This window comes from Giraffa tippelskirchi, chromosome 7 (assembly GCF_054371585.1).
Source record: "Giraffa tippelskirchi isolate mGirTip1 chromosome 7, T2T-mGirTip1v1.2.pri, whole genome shotgun sequence".
Taxonomy (NCBI): Eukaryota; Metazoa; Chordata; class Mammalia; order Artiodactyla; family Giraffidae; genus Giraffa; species Giraffa tippelskirchi.
In genome coordinates this window covers 139,591,375-139,610,436 of record NC_137281.1, presented here as the reverse complement: position 1 = coordinate 139,610,436, position 19,062 = coordinate 139,591,375, and the positions used below count along the sequence as shown (strand labels likewise).

General features: G+C 48.8%; 2 protein-coding genes across 12 annotated transcripts in view; one reads left to right on the top strand and one right to left on the bottom strand.

Moving 5' to 3' along the window:
* Nucleotides 1-631: 631 nt before the first annotated feature.
* On the bottom strand, nucleotides 632-10,999 carry LOC145513856 (uncharacterized). The gene is made up of 6 exons (XM_081510796.1): nucleotides 10,852-10,999; nucleotides 9,908-10,785; nucleotides 5,413-5,505; nucleotides 4,474-4,732; nucleotides 4,158-4,242; nucleotides 632-1,456 (listed from the first exon to the last, which is right to left on the bottom strand). The coding sequence occupies exons 1-2, from the start codon at nucleotides 10,997-10,999 to the stop codon at nucleotides 10,202-10,204; spliced, it is 732 nt and encodes a 243-aa protein (XP_081366922.1). The 3' UTR covers nucleotides 632-1,456; nucleotides 4,158-4,242; nucleotides 4,474-4,732; nucleotides 5,413-5,505; nucleotides 9,908-10,201.
* TMEM229B (transmembrane protein 229B) overlaps nucleotides 10,204-19,062 on the top strand; it is a 40,812-nt gene continuing 31,953 nt past the window's right edge. For 3 of the 11 annotated variants that reach the window (XM_081513436.1, XM_081513439.1, XM_081513443.1), the window contains exon 1: nucleotides 10,204-10,244. The gene's annotated coding sequence lies outside the window, so the exon portion shown is untranslated. Of the gene's footprint in view, nucleotides 10,591-13,223; nucleotides 13,483-19,062 lie in introns of all 11 variants that reach the window. The other 8 variants (XM_081513441.1, XM_081513444.1, XM_081513433.1 and 5 more) reach the window with 6 other exon arrangements.

Sequence of the window (19,062 nt, the reverse complement as noted above, 5' to 3'; positions counted from 1 at the left end):
CTTCCCTTCTAAGCAGCTGCTTCTCTGGACTGGAAGAGGCCTATGGAGCGAGGCGGGGACCGCCACACAAGGCTGGGAGTTCCCTCTGCTTCAGGAACGCAGCATTATCTGCAGGGCACCTTCCAGGGTGTGGTTGCTGTTAAGAGCAGGCCAATATGCTCCCCAGAATTCACAGAGAAAGGAAGACCAGAAATACCTGAATGGATGAGAAGACAGCCATTGCAGAGTTCCTCCATTCCCGGGTGGTTTAGTAGGAAACCAGTAGGTCTCCCTTGATCAATCACACATTTGCCTCCTGTGCTTCTTAGGCTTAGGCTCAGGGTTTTTTACGAGAAGCGTCAGGGCTTATATCCTATCAGAAGCTCTTATTGCCAACTCCTTTTTGTGAAGACGGGTTAATCCAGGCAACGTAACCTGTCTTCCATCTCAAAGTCCTGGGTGTGAGCCACTACCTGCTAGGACGTTGGAGGCTATCTCTCAGCGCCATCTAGTGGTGGGCATGGCTTATTTTCCGAAAAGACCCTGAGCCCGCGTATTCCTGATCCTAGCAACACCTAGGGCTATATCCCCTCTGATCAGATCGCTGCGGGCTTTGGACACTTTGAAAAGTAATTCATGAGGCTTTAAGCTCTGCCTAAAGTGGAAACTTTAAATTCCATATCCTGTGTCCTTGTTCAGTTTTACATAGTTTTAGGGAAGGGGATTGGAGAATTTAGTGGTATTAAAAGACTAGGGTGAAGTAGGGATAGATAGAAAGAACGTTCTCCTTTTCCCCAGCTGCACGGCTCCAGCATGCACACGCAGACCATCAGCTTGGCACGTATTCCAGGCATCTCTCACCCAACTGTGCCATAAGAGGAGGGCACAGGAAGAGTCTCTTCTGCACAAAGTGCAAATTGAGCATTAAGAATCATCTTTGCTGTGCCACAGATAAAGTGATGGGACATAGAGCTGGAATCAGATGGCTTGACTCAGAAGATTGATGGAATCCATGCATGAACTGGGCTTTTCTCATGTAAAAGTGAGCTTTGGAGTTCTCAGAGAGGTCCTATGGATGGTGTAACTTTCCCAAAAGGAGTATACACATTTCCAGGTTCTCAATTTCCTGATCCAGGCCCAGAAGAGGAAGCACTAGTTCTTTTCCCCTTGCAGAATGGAGTCCACCCTAAGGAATCAGGTAGCACCTACAGACAGGTCTTGTACATATGAAGGGAGGTAAGCAAGGGAGCAGAACACACAGGCTCCTATGATGGGAAACCAGCAGGCATTGCTCTAGGGGTGACATGTGACTGCTGCTCCTTCCAAACATTATGCCATTGGCCACTGGGGAAACATTCAGATGGCTTCTGGAATGGCCTGACCCTGCAGGAAGGAATCTCCCTGCAGGGCACAGGGAGTTGTGCTTACGTGGACGCAGGATCTCTGGAACAAAGCCTCTCTTGGGAAGAACATGGTTCTGTTGGGAAGCAAAGTTTTAGGGTGAAATAAATTCACTGGATATTCAGAATGAGAAATAACTCTAAATAAACTTGCCACTTAAGCCAGTGCAATAGTCATGTACATAGGTAGTAATATACATAAGATTAGAAACCATTTAGACAGGTGAGGATCACTAAATATTTTCTAAGACCTTTTCCTCCACTCCAAATTCCTGTTCTCACTGATGGGGTTTTATGATTCTTGTGCCTTTCCTCAAGTTACATCATTCAGTATTTTTGTCATTAGGAGAAGGATGCCTCAAAGGACTGTGTTGCCCCAAATATTTATAGCAGCAATAATAACAGAGTAAAGAAAAAAGGATACAACCTAAATGTTCATCAGTTGGAACTAGTAAATAAATTATTAAAATTCATCTAGAAAATAAAATACTATGCAGCCATTAGAATTTATGTTGAAGAATTGTTTTTATTGACATGGAACAAATTCATTATTAATGTCAAGTGAAACAATTTCCAGAAAAGTATGTATAATATAATTTACTTTATGTAAAACTATATATGTGCTGTGCTTAGTCACTCAGTCATGTCTGACTCTTTGTGACCCCATGAACTATAGCCTGCCAGGCTCCTCTGTCCATGGAATTATCCAGGCAAGATTGTGGAGTGGGTAGCCATTTCCTTCTCCAGGGGATCTTCCTGACCCAGGGTTAGAACCTGCACTTCCTGTGTCTCCTGTGTTGGCAGGCGAATTGTTTACTACTGACCCACCTGGGAAGCCTATATATACACACACACGCACACACACACATATAGTTGTATATATTTATACAGCTATAGTTTTATAAATATATAAAACTATATGTAAATAAATACAGGTAGACAACTTTCCCCCCAAACATTAATGGTGATTATCTGATTATATTTGGGTGTAGAAGTCTGGTGTAATATTTTTAGTTTTTGTTCTTTTTATATTATGTGAATGTTTTACAAGGAGTACAGATCATTTTTCTAATAAAGCTATTAAAATGTTTAAAAAACATGGATCTCATCAGTAAAGTATAAAGTTGAGATTCAGGGAAGTTGACAACTAACTCAAGAAAGCTACAATCTACCAGTCAAAGAACTTGCCTCATAACCTCCCATCCTTCAAGTTTAATGCCAACTCACTGTCTCCAGTTGGTGAAGATCCTGGGCAGGGGTATGACAAGGGGAGGAGCTGGGGACCGATGCTGAGATCAGAGGGGACTCACATGCTTTTGATATTGCCCGGATTCTGTTACCTCTTCAGAGCAATTAAGCTATGCCCACGACAGCATTACTGGATTCCTCTTATACACTGTGTTCTTGTGGTCTGGAAGTTGTCCAGGTCTTGAAGGAGCAGACACAAGTCTGGGGACAGAGTTAAGTTGAGTCTAGTTCTAACTCAAGCCCATTTTACATCCTGCAAGGGAAGTGATGCATCCAGCCGTGGTGTCCACTTGAGGGAAGAAGGAATGTGAAGCTAGTCAGGTGTGGTCCAGAGGGTAGACTTTGTGAGCCTCTGGCTGGGAGCAGCATGGTGCATGATCTCAGGAAGAAAGTCTGGAGCCCCTGTTCCTTCCGTCTACGCTTCTCGTTCCCCCACACCCACCTACGCTCATCCACGCTCCTTGACTGCAGCACCAGAGACATTCATGACCCTTCCTTCGACATTCTTAGAGTTTTGGGCCATCATCCAGCTCCATTCAGTTAAGCTACAGGGTGGGATCCACTGGGTCCAGTGTCTTCCTGCAACATGAATTTGGATTTCAATAGTAAAAATGCTAGGATATGGGGTAGTGTTAACCTCCCATCATACAACTGCCCATAAGGGCACTTACGAGGTTAAGATGAGGCCTGGAGCAGCTAGTTCCCTTCTTCGATGGTGCTAAGAACACACACGGAGGTCCATAACAAAGCACTCATGTCCTCTGTGGTCTTCCTTTAAGTCATGGGGAACCCCACTATTCTTCCTTCCCTGTCCCTAGACTCCTCTCCTGTATTCTCCAGGGAGGTCATAGCTCTATACCTGACATCATTACTGCTCACAAGTATGGAGAATCCCACTAAAGATGTCAATGCCCTGTCCCAAGTCTGTATCTTGCTGAACGGCATTTGAAAAAACAAACTTTGACCTAGACAGATAAAGAGTCTTTGACAGAAAGAAATGTACAATTTGCAAATACTAGTCAATATTGAGCCAGTGCCTGAAAGTTACTTTACAAATTAAGTGTGGTAGGGATAAAGCCTGGCAAGAAAACAACTCCATCTTAGAACACTAATAATCACTGCCTTTCACCACCAATTCAATGGACATGAGTTTTAGTAGACTCCAGGAGCTGGTGATGGACAGGGAGGCCTGGCGTGCTGCAGTCCATGGGGTCTCAAAGAGTCGGACACGACTGAGTGACTGAACTGAACTGAACTCCATGGGAGAGAGAAAATTTAAGTCCCTAGGAGCGTGGGGTCTCTGTTAGAGACCCTTGTGTAGTGTTCCCACCTCCAAATGCTTAGGTCTCAATCTTTTTACCTCCATGACCCTACTCCTCAACACAGTGCATGCATGTTAATAGTTGTCGAACTGAGTAACAATTTTCTTCAAATCAGGAGTCCAGTCCTCATGACAGCACAGTACCAGAGAAGAGATTAGATATATAACTTACTAATGAGTGAGCATCTGAGACTGATGGGACACCTCACCTGAACTCATGTCTCAGACAAGATGGAATCGCTGAGATCATCCACCCCTCAGGCTTGTGCAGCCCTTCCTGAAGGTGGCAGAGTTCTACAAGGGGCAGGACAAAGAGGGTAAAAAGAACTGATACAGGTTATATCCTACCCTAGGTAGTATAGTCCCAACACCCTCACCCATCTGCCCCCACTCTCACCCCCAGGCTGGGCTGCCTCTCAGTCAGCTCCTATGGGACAACTTCTTTAACTCAAATCTTTAAAAAAAAAAAATTTTCCCACTCTAACCCATCTCAGAAGCAATGGCAACCCACTCTGGTACTCTTGCCTGGAAAATCCCATGGATGGAGGAGCCTGGTGGGCTGCAGTCCATGGGGTCGCTTGAGTCGGACATGACTGAGTGACTTCACTTTCATTTTCACTTTCATGCATTTGGAGAAGGAAATGGCAACCCACTCCAGTGTTCTTGCCTGGAGAATCCCAGGGATGGGGGAGCCTGGTGGGCTGCCGTCTATGGGGTCGCACAGAGTCGGACACGACTGAAGCGACTTAGCAGCAGCAGCAGCAGCAGCAACCCATCTCAGGACCTAGTGGGACCAGGAATTGGGTCTTGGATGAGATGTTGTGATACAAATTCTTAACCTATGAATACTGCCAAGTCCCAAGCTATCCTTCTGCAATCAAAAATTTCAGGCTGAAATTTCTCTTTGAACTGATCCAGTGAAGCTGGGACAGGCACGCAGAGTTCCCCCCCAGGCAGAAGGGCTTAGATAGCAGCATAAAAGCTTTTAGTTGCAAAGCCTTCTCCTAACCAGGCTCGCCTTAACAATACTCCTTTGTCCCTCCTCAGACGACTGAGCTCCTTGTATCCTGGCAGAGGGAGGCACGGAGGGGAGGTGACTAGCTTGGAGTTTGGTTTCTAATCTCCAGGGTAGAAATTCTTTCAAATTTGCCCAGCACCTGGGCTGACTGCTGAGTCGGAAGTGAGAGCAGCTGGGGATGGGGACGGCTCTCCCCATGATTCCCAAGTTTCATAATCAACTCTAGCCTCCCCCTCCTCCAGTTTACCACCGTCACAGTTAAACTCGCATTTAACGACTATGAAGTTGTGTAGTTCCCGTGTATGTTCATATTCTCGCTTTGATTTTTTGAGCGTTGGCCTCCCCCCACCCCTTAATTTACTGCTGGTCTCATGAACCTGCACTCATTTTCTGGGCTATCTTAGTGCCCACACATTAATGTCTTAATGCTTTATGGATGAATTCACATTATCACAGAATATAGTGAGTTCCTCATTTTCAGGCTCTAGGTGGTCATGAATGCTGCATAGTTCTTATCCACTGCATTTTCTTTTTGATGACTGAAAAAAAAAAAAGAGAGAGAGGACATGACTTTTAAAGATCCCTAAAGTAGGAACATACATTATTTTGAGAGCTTGGTGAAAGTACACACACCCCTCTCCCACATGGACATGTGAGTAGCAAACCTTCTGATAAATCTGTAGTCAACTTGACCATTTCCCTGGGGCCTGATGCCTCCTAGCCCTCCGCTAGTACCACTTTTCCACCCCTCAGAAGCATTTAACAAACATTCAAGGACATCCTTAATAACCCATTGCACCTGCTTTCCTATTACAGTTCATCCATTTCTGAGCACGGCTTGTAGCTGTGCAAAGTTCCGAAAATGTTGGCTTGTCTCCAGCTCGATACCCACCCTAGAGCGAGCAGTGATTTTAGTCAGCAATCTAGGCCTCCCTGTCCTAGTACTTTTCAGAGTTTCCTGCTACTCTCTGAAGGCTTCTTTGTTTTTCCCTTCACCTTCTCTCGTAACTGAGAACTTAATGGGGCCCCAAGTCAGGTGCACATTCCCTGTGCTGCTTGCTTCCCCCATATACCGTGGACATCCCCTTTTCGGGGGCTGCCTAGCAGCCTTTCTCTCCCTTAGGGTAACAACACTTCAATTTCTCTGTCTTCCTCTGAATTGTGATGTGGGCGTTGGTGGAGCTTGCATCAGGGTATCCTTCTGGCCCTTCTCTGGCCAAGAGGTGGATACAAGACTCAACTTAGGTAAACTTAACCAACTTAACCCTTACACTTGAGCAGATAAAAGTGATAAAAATAATTGAAGTCCCATTGTTCTGGCAGCAGAGCCCAGGAGGCTCTCAGTTATTTCCAATTCCCTGGGCTCCCAAAGCTGTCCTGGTCCTAGCTTTTCAAGTCTGTTTTGCCAGCATTCCTTCCAAATCTGTGAGCCATCTGATCATATCCTGCTAATAAATTCCTTTTAGACAGCTAAAGTTGGGTTCTGTTGCTTTCAACCAAAGAATCCTAAAAGTTCCAGGTTCATATTCCTTCCAGTTAAACTCTTTATGCCTCTAAATTCTATGCCTCTTTCCTTCCTATTTGAAAAAAAGGCTGTTACAAAGAGGCTCCGCCTCCTACCCCATTTTCAGACTCCAGCAGATCTTGTCTTCCTCTCTTACTGCCTAGACCATGCCCATATCTTCTGGAAAACAAGGTCTTCTGCTCTTCCACTAAGTATACCATCCATAAAGCAGTAGCTCCTGTCTACCATAAGTAATTTTCATAATGACTTTCAAAGAGAACAGGAAGATTTCTGTATGCTTGTAAGGGAAGACTGGTTCCCTGGGGCTTTCCCCAGTTCTTTCTCACCCAGATTATTTTCCTGTTGTGCATGCCTGCTTAGTCACTTCAGTTGTGTCCGACTCTTTGTGACCCTATGAACTGTAGCCCTCCAGGCTCCTCTGTCCATGGGATTCTCCAGGCAAGAATATCGGAATGGGTTGCCATGCCCTCCTCCAGGGGATCTTCCCAACCCAGGGATTTTCCTAACCTGTATCTCTTGTGTCTCCTGCATTGGCAGGCTGGTTCTTTATCACTAGTGCCACCTGGGAACCCCTTTTTCCTGTTAAGCTGGTCCAAATAACTCCAAACCCAAGATAGCCTTTGACTTCAGCGCTTCCTTGGCCCTATCTCATTTCTCTTTTTCTTATCACAGCATTCTGTGACAGACCATACACAATTATCTCTCGGCCTCCAGTCTCCACGCCTCACCCCCTCCCAAGTCCTTCCTGCTCCGGCTGCTGGCCCAGTCCCTTCAGTGAAATCATCCTCTAGAGCAACATCTTTCCTGACTTGTGGTCAGAAGGCAACCCCCAGGAAACCAACCCTCTCTAACGAGTATGCAGAAGTTTTTCTGGTTCCCCTTGAAAGTCATCAAGAAAATGACTTATGGTGGACAAAAGCTACCACTTTATGGATGGTTTGCTTTGTAGAAGGGCGGAAAAGTTCTCGTCTTTCAGAAAATATGGTTAAGGACCTAACATTTTCAAGGTACTTTGGAGACTACAAAGACACTTGAAAGACTCTCTTTTTCCCTACCCGGTGGTAGAAGAGAGATGTGAAGAGAACAATCGTTAAATGCCTGTGGTGGCAGGAACTTCAAACTCTGTATGCGTTCATCATCTGATTTATGCTTGCAACAGCCATGGAGTTGAGTTTTATTGCTATTTCCATTTTGCACATGAGGAAATAGGCTCAAAAAGGTTAAATAAACTGCCTTAACATGCCTGGCTAGGATGTGGAGTTTGAACTCAGGTCTATGTTGCTCTGATAAGACAAGAAGTCAAAAAAGGGGCTGGCATCGTCTGCTGTGTGTGTTAGTGCAGTGGGGCTTGATTTGCCCCATGGCCCTCCACCTTGAATCTGTACTTGAATCACTAGAACCATTATACTGTGCCTCCCTTCACCCAGGGTCACCCTCTCTACCCATTCTTACAACAATGAATGCATGTCTCAGTATTCTTTGGGTGAAAAACCAGAGGACCCACTCACTGCTACAGATGTTATTTTTAGATCTGTGTCTGCAGCAGACAGCTCTGTCCTGTACACACCTGATCTTACTTGGCGTGCAGATGGAAAGGATCTTGGATGGGGTGCCAGAAGACTTGCATTTGAATTGCATTCTGCTTTTACTAGCAACATAAACTTGACCAAGCCATACAATCTCTCTGAGCCTTGACTTCCTCATTTATAAAATGGGGATCAATAATAAACCCAAGAAAGGAGATAAGTCAACTGTAAGGCACTATATATATTTTTGTTAGGAAGAGATGATTCCTAATTTCGGAATGAGGAAGACCCAGATGATGGAGTGAAGTCCATGGGAGAACTGGATAAAGTAGAGACTGACTGACGCCAAATCTTGGGCCTTAGTTCCTAACTCTTCCTTCTTTTAGTTTCTGTAACTGGCCCCTTGGCTTCCATACACTATGGCTTCTAAACTAAAATTACATAGGAAAACATTTTCTTTGACCTCCCAGTTTATTTTTTGCCTCTGAGTTTAAAAGGAATTCAGAAAACTTTATGGGTCCTAAAAATATTGTGGATGCTCGGCCCTGCGCTGCACCTAAGGGATAAATCACCCCCAATTCAGATCCTCTGCCTTAACAGCATGTTATGCTTTCTTTTGCGCAATGCTGCCTCCCAGAGCCAGAAGGGAGTGGAATCAGCCACCAGCCAGAGATTGAAAACCAAAGCAGAACAGGATTCCAAGGCAAGGGGGCGCCAAGGAGGTCCGTCTTCAGCAGGTGGGCTTTGCTGCCAGATTGACTGAAGTATCTTCTTGCAAGGTGTTCCTGAGAGGGGCCGGTCTCCTGCCTCTCTGACAGTGTCCTAGGACAGCCCACGGCTTCACTGTAGCCCTGATCCCTTCTCCCCAGCCCTGCTTTACCCTCAGCAGAAAATACTCTCCTGTTATGGAAGGGCTTCTGTACTGAGGATGCTACATGCATTTCGTTATTGGGTCATCACAATATACTTATGACCCAGGCCATACTACCTCCATCTCAGAGGAGGAAACTAACTCAGGGAAGCCAAGAGCTTTCGCCATTGGCACCACGTGGCTGTGCACTTCCTCTGCAGCTTTGAGAAACCCACAATTTCGGATCAGATTAGGACAGCAGCTCAGCTTCTCATCCAGAGTGGGGCGAGACCGGCTAGATGGCTCCTTTCCTTAGAAGACTCTGTGCTGCCTTGGACCTCTGAGAACTCTCTGTCACTGTGGCATGTGATTAAAAAGGGGGTGAGGGCTAGAAGGGAAGCAGCCATCAGACCTCTCTGATCAGGCCTTGGCACACATAGGGTCCCTGTGAGAATTAGCAAAGGGTGCCCCCTCCGGACCGATAATTGACAAAAAGATACCCCAGTGGGCACTAGAAATTGTAAAAATGTCCTTTCCTCTTGGCTGTAGCTCCAGTACCAAACCCAGGCTTGAGGTAGGGATAGGAGTTGCATTGCCTTCCTACTCCCTGCCCAGCCTTTCTGCAGGACCTAGGACCCACCTGAGGGGCCTGTCTCAAGCTCTGGCCCGCCTGTCTGGGATTTCCCACTGATTCACATATCAGAATCTCCAGATTTTCTAGATGGCATCCATTATTTTCCACCTTCCAATAGAAGGATCCCAACTGACTTAAGAAAGAACATCTTCTGTTTAATCTTTGTGGTATAAATCAAACTGTCAACCTTGGAAGTTCAGGCTCTGCATTAGGTAGATTCCTTAACTTCCACAGGCCTCAGTTTTTCCATCTTGAAAATGGGGATAATGAAACCGATCTTGTAGGCCTATTTCAACGAATGGACAGCACAAAACACAGTGCTGGCATCTAGTGGGTCTGCAGTGCCATGAGGACCGTGGCCCTCGGGGAACTGGGACCCACAGGACACCCACAGTGGACGTTGTACCTCCACAACTGCTACAAGCGGGGAGGTGAGGTGTCCCGGCTGGTGCTCTCCTCGGGGCTCCTTCAGACACCTTACACGCAGGATGGGTGGCAGGGGCCCGGCGGGTAGAGGAGCTCTGCACTGCAGCCCCCTGCGCCGCGGTCGGGACCGGGGGGCGCATTTCCAGGCGCCCAGGGCGCGGCCGACTCCCGGAGGCGGGGGAGGGGTGAGGGGGTGGGCCGGGCCGCGAACCCGGAGGGCTAGCCGGTGAGCGGGTGAGCAAGGAGTTAAGCGGGGCCGGAGGCAGAGCGCCTGTCAGACGCGAGCATGTGCAGTTTGCACCGCATCCATACTATGGGTGAGTGCCGCCGCCGCCGCCGCCGGGGGCTCCGCTCGGCCCGGGCAGCGGCGGCCGCAGCCCTCCGACCCCCGCGCCGCGGCGGGCACCGACCCACGATGCGGGACTAGGCGCGGCGCGGGAGGGCCGGCGGCCTGGGGGAGGCACGGGCAGCGGCAACTCGGCGCGGGGGGAGCCCGAGCGCCGGGCGTGGGGGCGGGGAGCAGGCGGCGCAGGAGAGCGCCCCGAGTCCCGGCGCGGGAGGAGGAGCGGGAGCGAGCCCGGGAGACGGCGCTCCTGGCCGCACCTGCGCCCGGCCGGCGGCCGGCCCTGCCCTGCCCCGGCTCGCGATCCCGGCCCCGCACCGGTAGGTGCCCTCGATGCCCGCAGAGAGGCCTTTCCGCCGCCGGGAGAAGTGGCCACGCGGGGCGGGCAGCGCCGAGTTGCGGGGGGCGCGGGCGATGATGCGGTGATGGGGAAGACCCTACGACCGGGTGACCAGGCTGGAGGCGCTGCCGAATCCCCCCTGCTCTTTGCTTTCGATTTCGTTGCGGTGCCCAGGCTAGAGAGCGAGCTGCAGATTAGATGGTGCGCCCGGGCTTGGATTCCCTGCGGGGGATGGGCGCACAGGGGGGCGTGTTGGGGAAGGGGTGCACCTTGGCAACTTTCACCGCCAGAAACAAAGGGGGTATCCGGGAGATGCAAGGAGAAGGGGCCAGCTGGGGATCTCGGGCAGTGCAAGGTTGACACCCCGTCTTCCTCCGCGCCGAGAGCATCCCCGAAGCCTCGGGAGGGCGGAGGGGGCGTCAGTCTGGGTGGAAGCTAGAGAGGCTTGGGAGTGGGAACCACGGGCCCTCCTGAGTTTGAGGACTTTTCTGAAGGGGAGGAAACCTTGCTAAGATGAACCCTCTCTCCAGGGTGCATGGGAAAACTAGGCGATGGTGGACCGCACACCTAGTCCTCCCCTCCCCCGGTCCGGGCCCTGGGGCCCAGCCCAGCCCCCTGGCTGCTAGCTCTCCATCTGCCCACCCTGATCTCCGGTCCTCTGTGGGAGAGGCGGGGCTGGGAGGGGGAGCATTACCGCAAGGGGCGGGAGATGTCGGCTTCTTTCCCCCGTGTCTTCCTTTCCTTCTTTCTATGTCCAGTCGGAAACTGACCCCCTTCCTTCCTTCCCTGGGCTATGTCTCCCTCTCTCTCCTCAGTTTCCTCGGGGATATGTTTGTTTGGTTGCCTCGGGTACAACCTGCTTAGGGTGGCAGGTTGTTCTGATGCCACTGGGAGCCCTCCCAGAAGGAAAAGAACAGGACCCTGGGGAGCTGCGCCAGTGTAACCTTGGGGGCTCTGCTCACAAGTCTCCTGCCTTCTCAGTAACAAATGTGCTGTTATTCTGGCCTTCGGACTTGAGTCGGGAGGCCTGGGGTTTTTCTCTTTGCTGTAAGCAGGGAGAGGGGTCAAGGGGAGGACTGAACATCCTCCGGGGATTGGGAGGGGGGGTGGTGGATAGAGTGTCTTTTTCTATAGAAAGCAAATGAGCCAGTTTCCAGGTCCCCAGTCCCCGACCTTGTGTCTCCAAGAAGAAGGTGCCTCCAGCTCTGAGCCCCTTGCATGTGACCCCCAGCTTCCATCCTGTGGCAAGACTGCCCATTGCCTTCTTAGAAAGGACAGCCCTTTGAGAATCGGGTTATCCACTGGTTGCAAGGCAGAGCTCCATCTGCTTGCTTGTGGAGACAGAGTGCGCTGGGTGGGATTGGGGGTGGCGTTGCGTGGGGTGGGGGCAGACTGGCTGGGTGACTCTTCTGCCTGCTCCTGTAAATGAACTACTAATGCTATGAGTGGTTGGGCCAGGGGTGGGCCTGGCCGGACACATGGAGGGGTGGATTGAGATAAGGCTTGGCCTTCTGCCCCAAGGCTTTATATTTGGGGACAGAGTTGAGTAACTGGGGAAACAGTCGATGCTGGGTCAACTTATTTATCTGGTCCTTGGAGGGAAATAACAAGCTGATTTAGTGTTGACTTTGGCCCTTTAAAAGTACGGGAGGGAGGATGCAGTAAAGGGTAGCAGGAAAATCAAGTCCCCTGAGCTATAGCTCTGTGTGGCCCTGGAACCTGTGGCGGAAGTCAGATGCAGGTGCAAGACTGGAGAGCATCACCAACCCCACTTTTAGGGCCCTTTCCCCTCTCAACGGTCAGGGCTGACTATGGCTCAGTTCTCCTTTGGGTTTATCCCAAGCTTTTCCGAGCTGAGGATAATGAGATAGAGGTTTGACCTCCCCACTTACAGTGGGGAGAGAGGGGCTTTTCCATGGACAGTTTCTCAAATGTACTGAACGTAAGATGAGGAAATGACATTCCCTCCGACTCCCCCCTTTTGAAGTGATGAGGCATGAATTTTTACATTTATGAAATGACTTAAGTGCCTTGAAGTCTTGAATGAGAGATGTTTAATGAGCTAGGGATACTTATACTGTGTTTATTTCACTTGTATCAGATTCACATATTGTTTCTAAAGGGAAAGGTGTCCTTTTGCAGGAAAGGGCCACATTACAGCATTTGTGATAGGGAAAGTTCAGTGTTGGTTTCAAAAGTGTAGTCTTTTCAACAGAAAGGTGCTTGCGGGCAGTAAGTGCTATTCTGTCCACCTCTGCTCTCCGGAAGCCTTTTGAGCTCCTTCCTAGTAGGATTTTTTTCTGGTAGATGTTGTCCAGCCTGGATGTCAGTGACAGTCCCTCTCCATGCTCTCAGAAGGGTCTCTGATGATGTTTGGGAATACTGATGTTATACACTGAGACCTGGGTAAGGGCAGTAAAGTGAAGCTGCTTGGCCTTATCAGCAGCTGTATCAGATCTGGCTGTCCTTGAGGGAAGGGAAATCTAATCCTGGCCCTGCCTGACTGTTTACAAATTTTTGTCTCTCTACTTTCCTTTGCCCTCCTCCCCCATCCCCAGTTTACAGGCAAGGTGGTTTAGGTTTGTTTGTTTGTTTGTTTTTTAACTATTCCAGGAACATTCCTTTCAAGGTGTGGATAACTTCTGACTTGGCAAACTCTCAACTCCCTTTGTGGCAACACCTGGGAATGTCGGAGGGACTCGGATGCTCCGAGCAGGAAGGAACTCAGCCTGACCAGCCAGGGCTTCTGCTTCTTCCACCACCACCTCTCAGAAATCACAGAGGCTTAGTAAAGCCCAAGCTGATTTCTGGGGAAGGGCTAGGAGGTGGCACTCTTGACTATGGCTTCCGCGGAGGGAAACTGAGTCACACTGTGAGTTAGCATGCTGGCCGTGGTATGTGTGTGAATGCCTGTGTGAGGGAAGTTTTCCTTGCCTGGGACTTAAGAGTGTTTAGAATCCAGTTCTGGAGATCCACTGGTTACACTTTTTTGTTATGAGATAAACATGCACTGATAGAATTTAGGTACCCACATGTTTGATTTCAGATATACATTTGTCTTAGACTTTGTGCTGTGGGATGTGCCCTGCTGCTGTGATTCAAGGGAACGGAAGGGATTTTCACCCCTCCAACTAACATCCATAGACAGAACTGAGGTTGGCTAGGGAACCTATCCCATTCGCAGATAAAAAGGAGAGCCTGCTCCCTTTCCTTTGCTCACACAATCCTGCAGCTGTGGGCTCCCACTCCCCTTTGCCCTAAGGCTGTCCGCAGTGTTCACTTTAACATCCATCAGTTTCTTTATGTATAGATTTGGTGGGGTCAAAGCCACAGAATGAGTGATATTGGCTCCCTGTTCCCTCAGAGGATGGTTCTGAAAGGTAACTTTCCACCCTCTACTGATGTTGGTGTTTCTGCCTTTGGGGTCGGTCACAATCAAGTCTGGCAGCTTGAAGAATAACCAAAGTCATTGCCAGTTCCTGTTTCTGAACATTCAGCTCCCGGTTGTCTTTTACTCTGCTTGCTCCCTAGCGGGGAGCTTGATATCCTTTCAGGGCTCTTGGCTCTCCGTGTGGCTGGTTTTGTAGACGGGACAGCATCCTTGGAATGAGGGCAGACGGTCTACGTGGCCGGACTTGGGTCCTCAGATTGCTCCTTTCTGCTGCTCCACCCTCTAGATGCTTGGCAGTTAAAAAAAAAATCAGACATGGCATTGTCAAATCCTAACTTACCATTGGGAGATCTAATAGATCAGGGGGCATATCTCAGAGGGCTGTTTCTGCCACAGCTTTCCACTTCAGAAGCCCTGCATTCAGGACGCACTGGGACTGCTTTCACAGTGGGACTTGAATAATGAAGGCCTTCTAGCTGGTTCACTCATTCATTGTTTCCTTTCAGTTTTTAAGAGGCACTCCTGTCTCGTGAGTTTCTGGAATGGTCTGTCTCCATCAGAAAGGTCACTTACCCTGAGTTATCCTAAGGCCTTGACACCAGCCCTGAGGAGCGAGGGATGCCAGCCAAGAAGGAGACTGGAGGACCACAAAGAGAGGATTCTTTTCTGGAGTTCTGAGGGGGTGATTCATACTTCAAGATAAAGTGTGCTTCCTGGGGCTCCCTAGTCTTGTCGTTTGCACAGTCAGTGGAGAAACAGCTCTTGGTACAACAAGAAGCCCACCTTGAAGAAAATCACCACAGTTCTTTGAATCAATGGTGGGGACCTATTTTTAGCCCACTCCAGCCCCCATCTTGTTTTTCATAGCAGTCCTTGGTCAGACCCATTCAGTCTTCAGTCCCTAGGACCGCTCCCCTTCTCTTTCTCAATTGAAAAAGCCTTTCTAAAAGCTAGGAATGGGGCAGCCAGGGCATTAGTCTTCCTTTCATCTACCTTCTTAAAACAAATATGGATGAGAAATATTATCACCACTGGGCAACACAAGCAGTGGCTCCAGACTTTTGTATTGTGATTGTGTTTTTGGCTGTCACAAACAAGGAGATGGCCTTCCTATGCTAATCTGTAGATGCCTTAGAGCTTTCATATAGTCTGCACAGTTTCCAGCACATGGTGAGTACCTATTTAATCATCAGCTGTAGTACCTGGATATAATCAGATACTCAGATTTCGAGGTCGTTGGGCGATAATGCTGTTTGTGTAGGAGCTGATAGTTGACGAAGGCTTCTGGGATTAGGAAATCTGGGATCCCTCCCTGACTCACTTGTGTGACCTTGGACAGCCCACTTCAGCCCTCTGAGATTTCATTCCACCCGTGGAGCTCCAGCTGGCTTCTGTGAACATAGCGATAATAACGACAGCCACTGTTTGTTGAATACTCACTCTATGCCAGGCATTGGGCTGAGCACTTGATAAAGGATAAAATCACTGCACATGCCACACAGTTAGCAAGAGTCCGAACTGAGATTTGAACTGAGATCTGTCTGATTCCACTGTGTTCTGTAGCCTTGGATCGCAAGGTAGAACAAATGTTGGGGAGAAAGTCAAGTAGGGGTAGTGGCAGTTAAAGTGTAAGTAGGAAAGCTGGTGTGGGGTAAACACAGCTAGTTAAAAGGAGATGGAAATTGAGATTCTCCTTTGAAAAACAATATCCTGACGAATGTTCGGGAAGAGAGAGGTCAGTACCCTGCACTGGGAAAGCAGACCAGATGGCCTGGGAGTTACTTTAAGAGGACAGACTTTCTGCTTAACATAAGAATGTATCTCATAAACCCCATTTCATTTGCATGCCAAATTTTTCTCTGGCTCAATCGGCTATTTGGGCGGCATTTTCTTTCTATCACCCTAACTCTTCTAGTCATAGTAGTTTATCTTTGCAGATTCTTTTTTAATCTTAAATTTTGGTTGCTCTGGGTCTTTGTTGATGTGTGTGGGCTTTCTCTGGTTGCAGTGAATGGGGTCTACTCTTCATTGTGGTGCACGGGCTTCTCATTGCAGTGGCTTCTCTTGTTGTGGTGCACAGGCTCTAGGCACATGGGGTGAGTAGTTGTGGTGCACAAATTCAGTTGCCCGTGGCATGTGGAATCTTGGTTCCTGGACCAGGGATTGAACCCGTGTCCCCTGCATTGGCAGGTGGATTCCCATCCACTGTACCCCCAGGGAAGTCCTTTGCAGATTCTGGACTCCAGACCTCATCTTCCAACCTAGTTTCTGGGCCGTCCTCTGCCCATCGTTATAGTCCAGCTGTGGAGACCCTGATTATGACTCTGGATCTCAGTATACTCTCCAGGGTACAGCAAGCATTGGACCATCCTGTCCTTCTGAGAAAGTGTTTGTGGCCACTGATTACTCCATTCAAAGATGACCAGCTAGTTCGTTGAGATGGTTCTCATCTCTTTTATTCTTGTTTGTTCCAGGCAAGTTAACTCTGGGGCTTTTCTACCATTTTTGAGGTGTTTGTGGAAGAGGAATGGAGGTTGAGGTGGTGGCCTGGAGCAGGGGGGCTGACCCCCTTTTGAGAGTTGACATGATGGTGTACAATGGAGCCTTGTGCTGAGGTCATGGGACTTCAGTTCTTGTCTCAATTCAATGACTCAGGGCATGTGACATAAATTCGTTTCCTTATCTGCAAAATAAGAGTGTCGGGAGAGATATTCTCTAACATCTCCCCTGGCAATATTGCTTGGGTCATCTAGTAGATTTTGGGGCTTCCCTAGTGGCTCAGCAGTAAAGAATCTGCCTGCCAACGCAAGATACGTGGGTTTGATCCCTGGGTCGGGAAGATCCCCTGGAGAAGGGAATGGCAACCCACTCCAGTATTCTTGCCTGGGAAATCCCTTGGACAGAGGAACCTGGTGGGCTACAGTCCACAGGGTCGCAAAGAGTCAGATCCGACTGGGCAACTAAGTGCACACAGACATGTTAGAATCTGGATAATTTGGTTCTTTCTCAGGCAATAACTAAGCTGGTCTGGAGTTGGAGGAAGTCATAGCTGAGAGAATAGAGGTGAGGTTGAAGGAGAAAGAAGCCATATTGCAAGTTAGGGGACTAAGTCTTGTGAAGGAGGCCTGGGTTGGGTCACTTCTCCTTGTTAAAATGGGGAGCCAAGAGGTGGCTTCTGTTCACCCTTATTGTCGCCATCTCCCGATGATAAGTGCACCGCTATCTCGTCTTAAAACTTAATCTTCAACCCCCCCCCCATCCTTCTACTGTCCCCAAGTGAAGGCAGCAGGGAGGTCATGCACTGGTGTATGTCTTACAGTCCGCGCTCGGATTTGGCAGATGCCAGGGGCAGATTCAGCCCAGTATCCTCCCAAAGCTCCAGGACTAGGGACTGGCCGATGCTTTCCCAGTGACTCAGAGTCAATGAGAATGTATCCCCCGCTGTAGCCCTTGTTGTTGTTGTTCAGTCACTCCGTCGTGTCCAACTCTTTGCGACCCCATGGACTGCAGCACACCAGTCTTCCCTGTCCTTCACCATCTCCTGGAGTTTGGTCAAACTCATGTCCGTTGAGTCGGTGATGCCATCCAACCATCTCATCCTCTGTTGCCCCCTTCTCCTCCTGCCCTCAGTCTTTCCCCGCATCAGGGTCTTTTCCAATGCTGCAGCCCTAGCTCCTCCTAACAGAACAAGATCATATGATAAGCTCAGCCTAGGGATTCAGAGAGTCACAGCTTTTCTGTTTGTGGAATTGGGCTGCCTCAATTTCCTTTTGAACAAGCCACTCATCCATGGATTCTGCTCTCCTTTGGTACGTCTTTTAATTTCATCATATTCAAGGTTGGGGAGCAAATGAGTTGCCACCGAATCCACCAAACCAATCTTTTCTGTCCCTGCCTGCTTTGCTTTCTTCCTGAGTTCCTTATTGCCTTATTGCAGTGATTTCGAATGGTGGTTACCATACCACTGGGGATATTGAGAAATTATTTTAGTTGGTACAAGGACAAACATTTTGTTTTAATAGCTATGTGTCTAATGGGTGTAAAGAAACATGACTCATTGGGATGCACTCATAATACGACTTGAGTTTGTCTCCCGCTGTCCCTTTCTATTGATTCAGTGGGATTGGTTGTTTCCCTGCCCCGGGGAGGAAAACTCCGTCAGGCCTCATAACGAACGATCCGGGTCATTCTTAGGCAGTAGAAGGTCCTGTGGTCACTTTAAGTCACAAACTGTCTCAATTCAGTACTGAATACATCCAGTCCTTTGTCCCTGGGCTGAGAGGGACAGGAAAGGGCTTGCTTGGCCAGCACTGTTGTCGGCCAGCTCCCAGCTTCCTGGGCTTGGCAGGTACCTCATGCTGAGTCTCTTCTTGTGGCCACAGTCATGGTTTCTCAGAGACTCTTCCTCCACAGGCGGGGACTGTTTACTTCCAGTTGTCTTGAAAAGAGCAAATTATCCTCTATTCTAGATCACCGTTCTTTCCTCAGCCCCTGAAAATCCAGTGATTCACCTCTAGCCTCTTTCAGCTAAGGTCTTTCCATCTGTCCAAGTGGCCCTCTTGGACAAGACCTGCTCTGATCTGGAGCCAAGCTCTCTTGCATGTGGCCCACATTAGCCCAGGAAGCAATCATACTGTCCTCTCCTGCAGCGAACCTGAGGACCCGGGCCCACCCCCACGCCCCCAGCTCAGCTGGCTCCCTCGGCTCCACCCACAGCAGATGGGCAGCTCACGTCTCACACCTTGTGTGTCTCAGGTACAGTAAGATGCCAGTCCACCTTGTCCTCTCAGTTGCAGGCTCAGATATCAGATTTCCTGGATGGTTCTGTTGGAGGCCCTCGCATCAACTGGGGAGCATCAGACCTGTTGTATAGTCAGTGCTTTAGTTAAGATTTTCAAGACATTTGATTGAACCTCTTGTTTTGTGTGTCATCAGAATTATAACGACAGAAGAAACCTAGGATTTCATGAATATTATTGCTTAGGATAAGGCTACAATACATACATAACTACAAATTTAACTTAAATCAAGACGTTACCAACAGCTAACATTTATTGAATA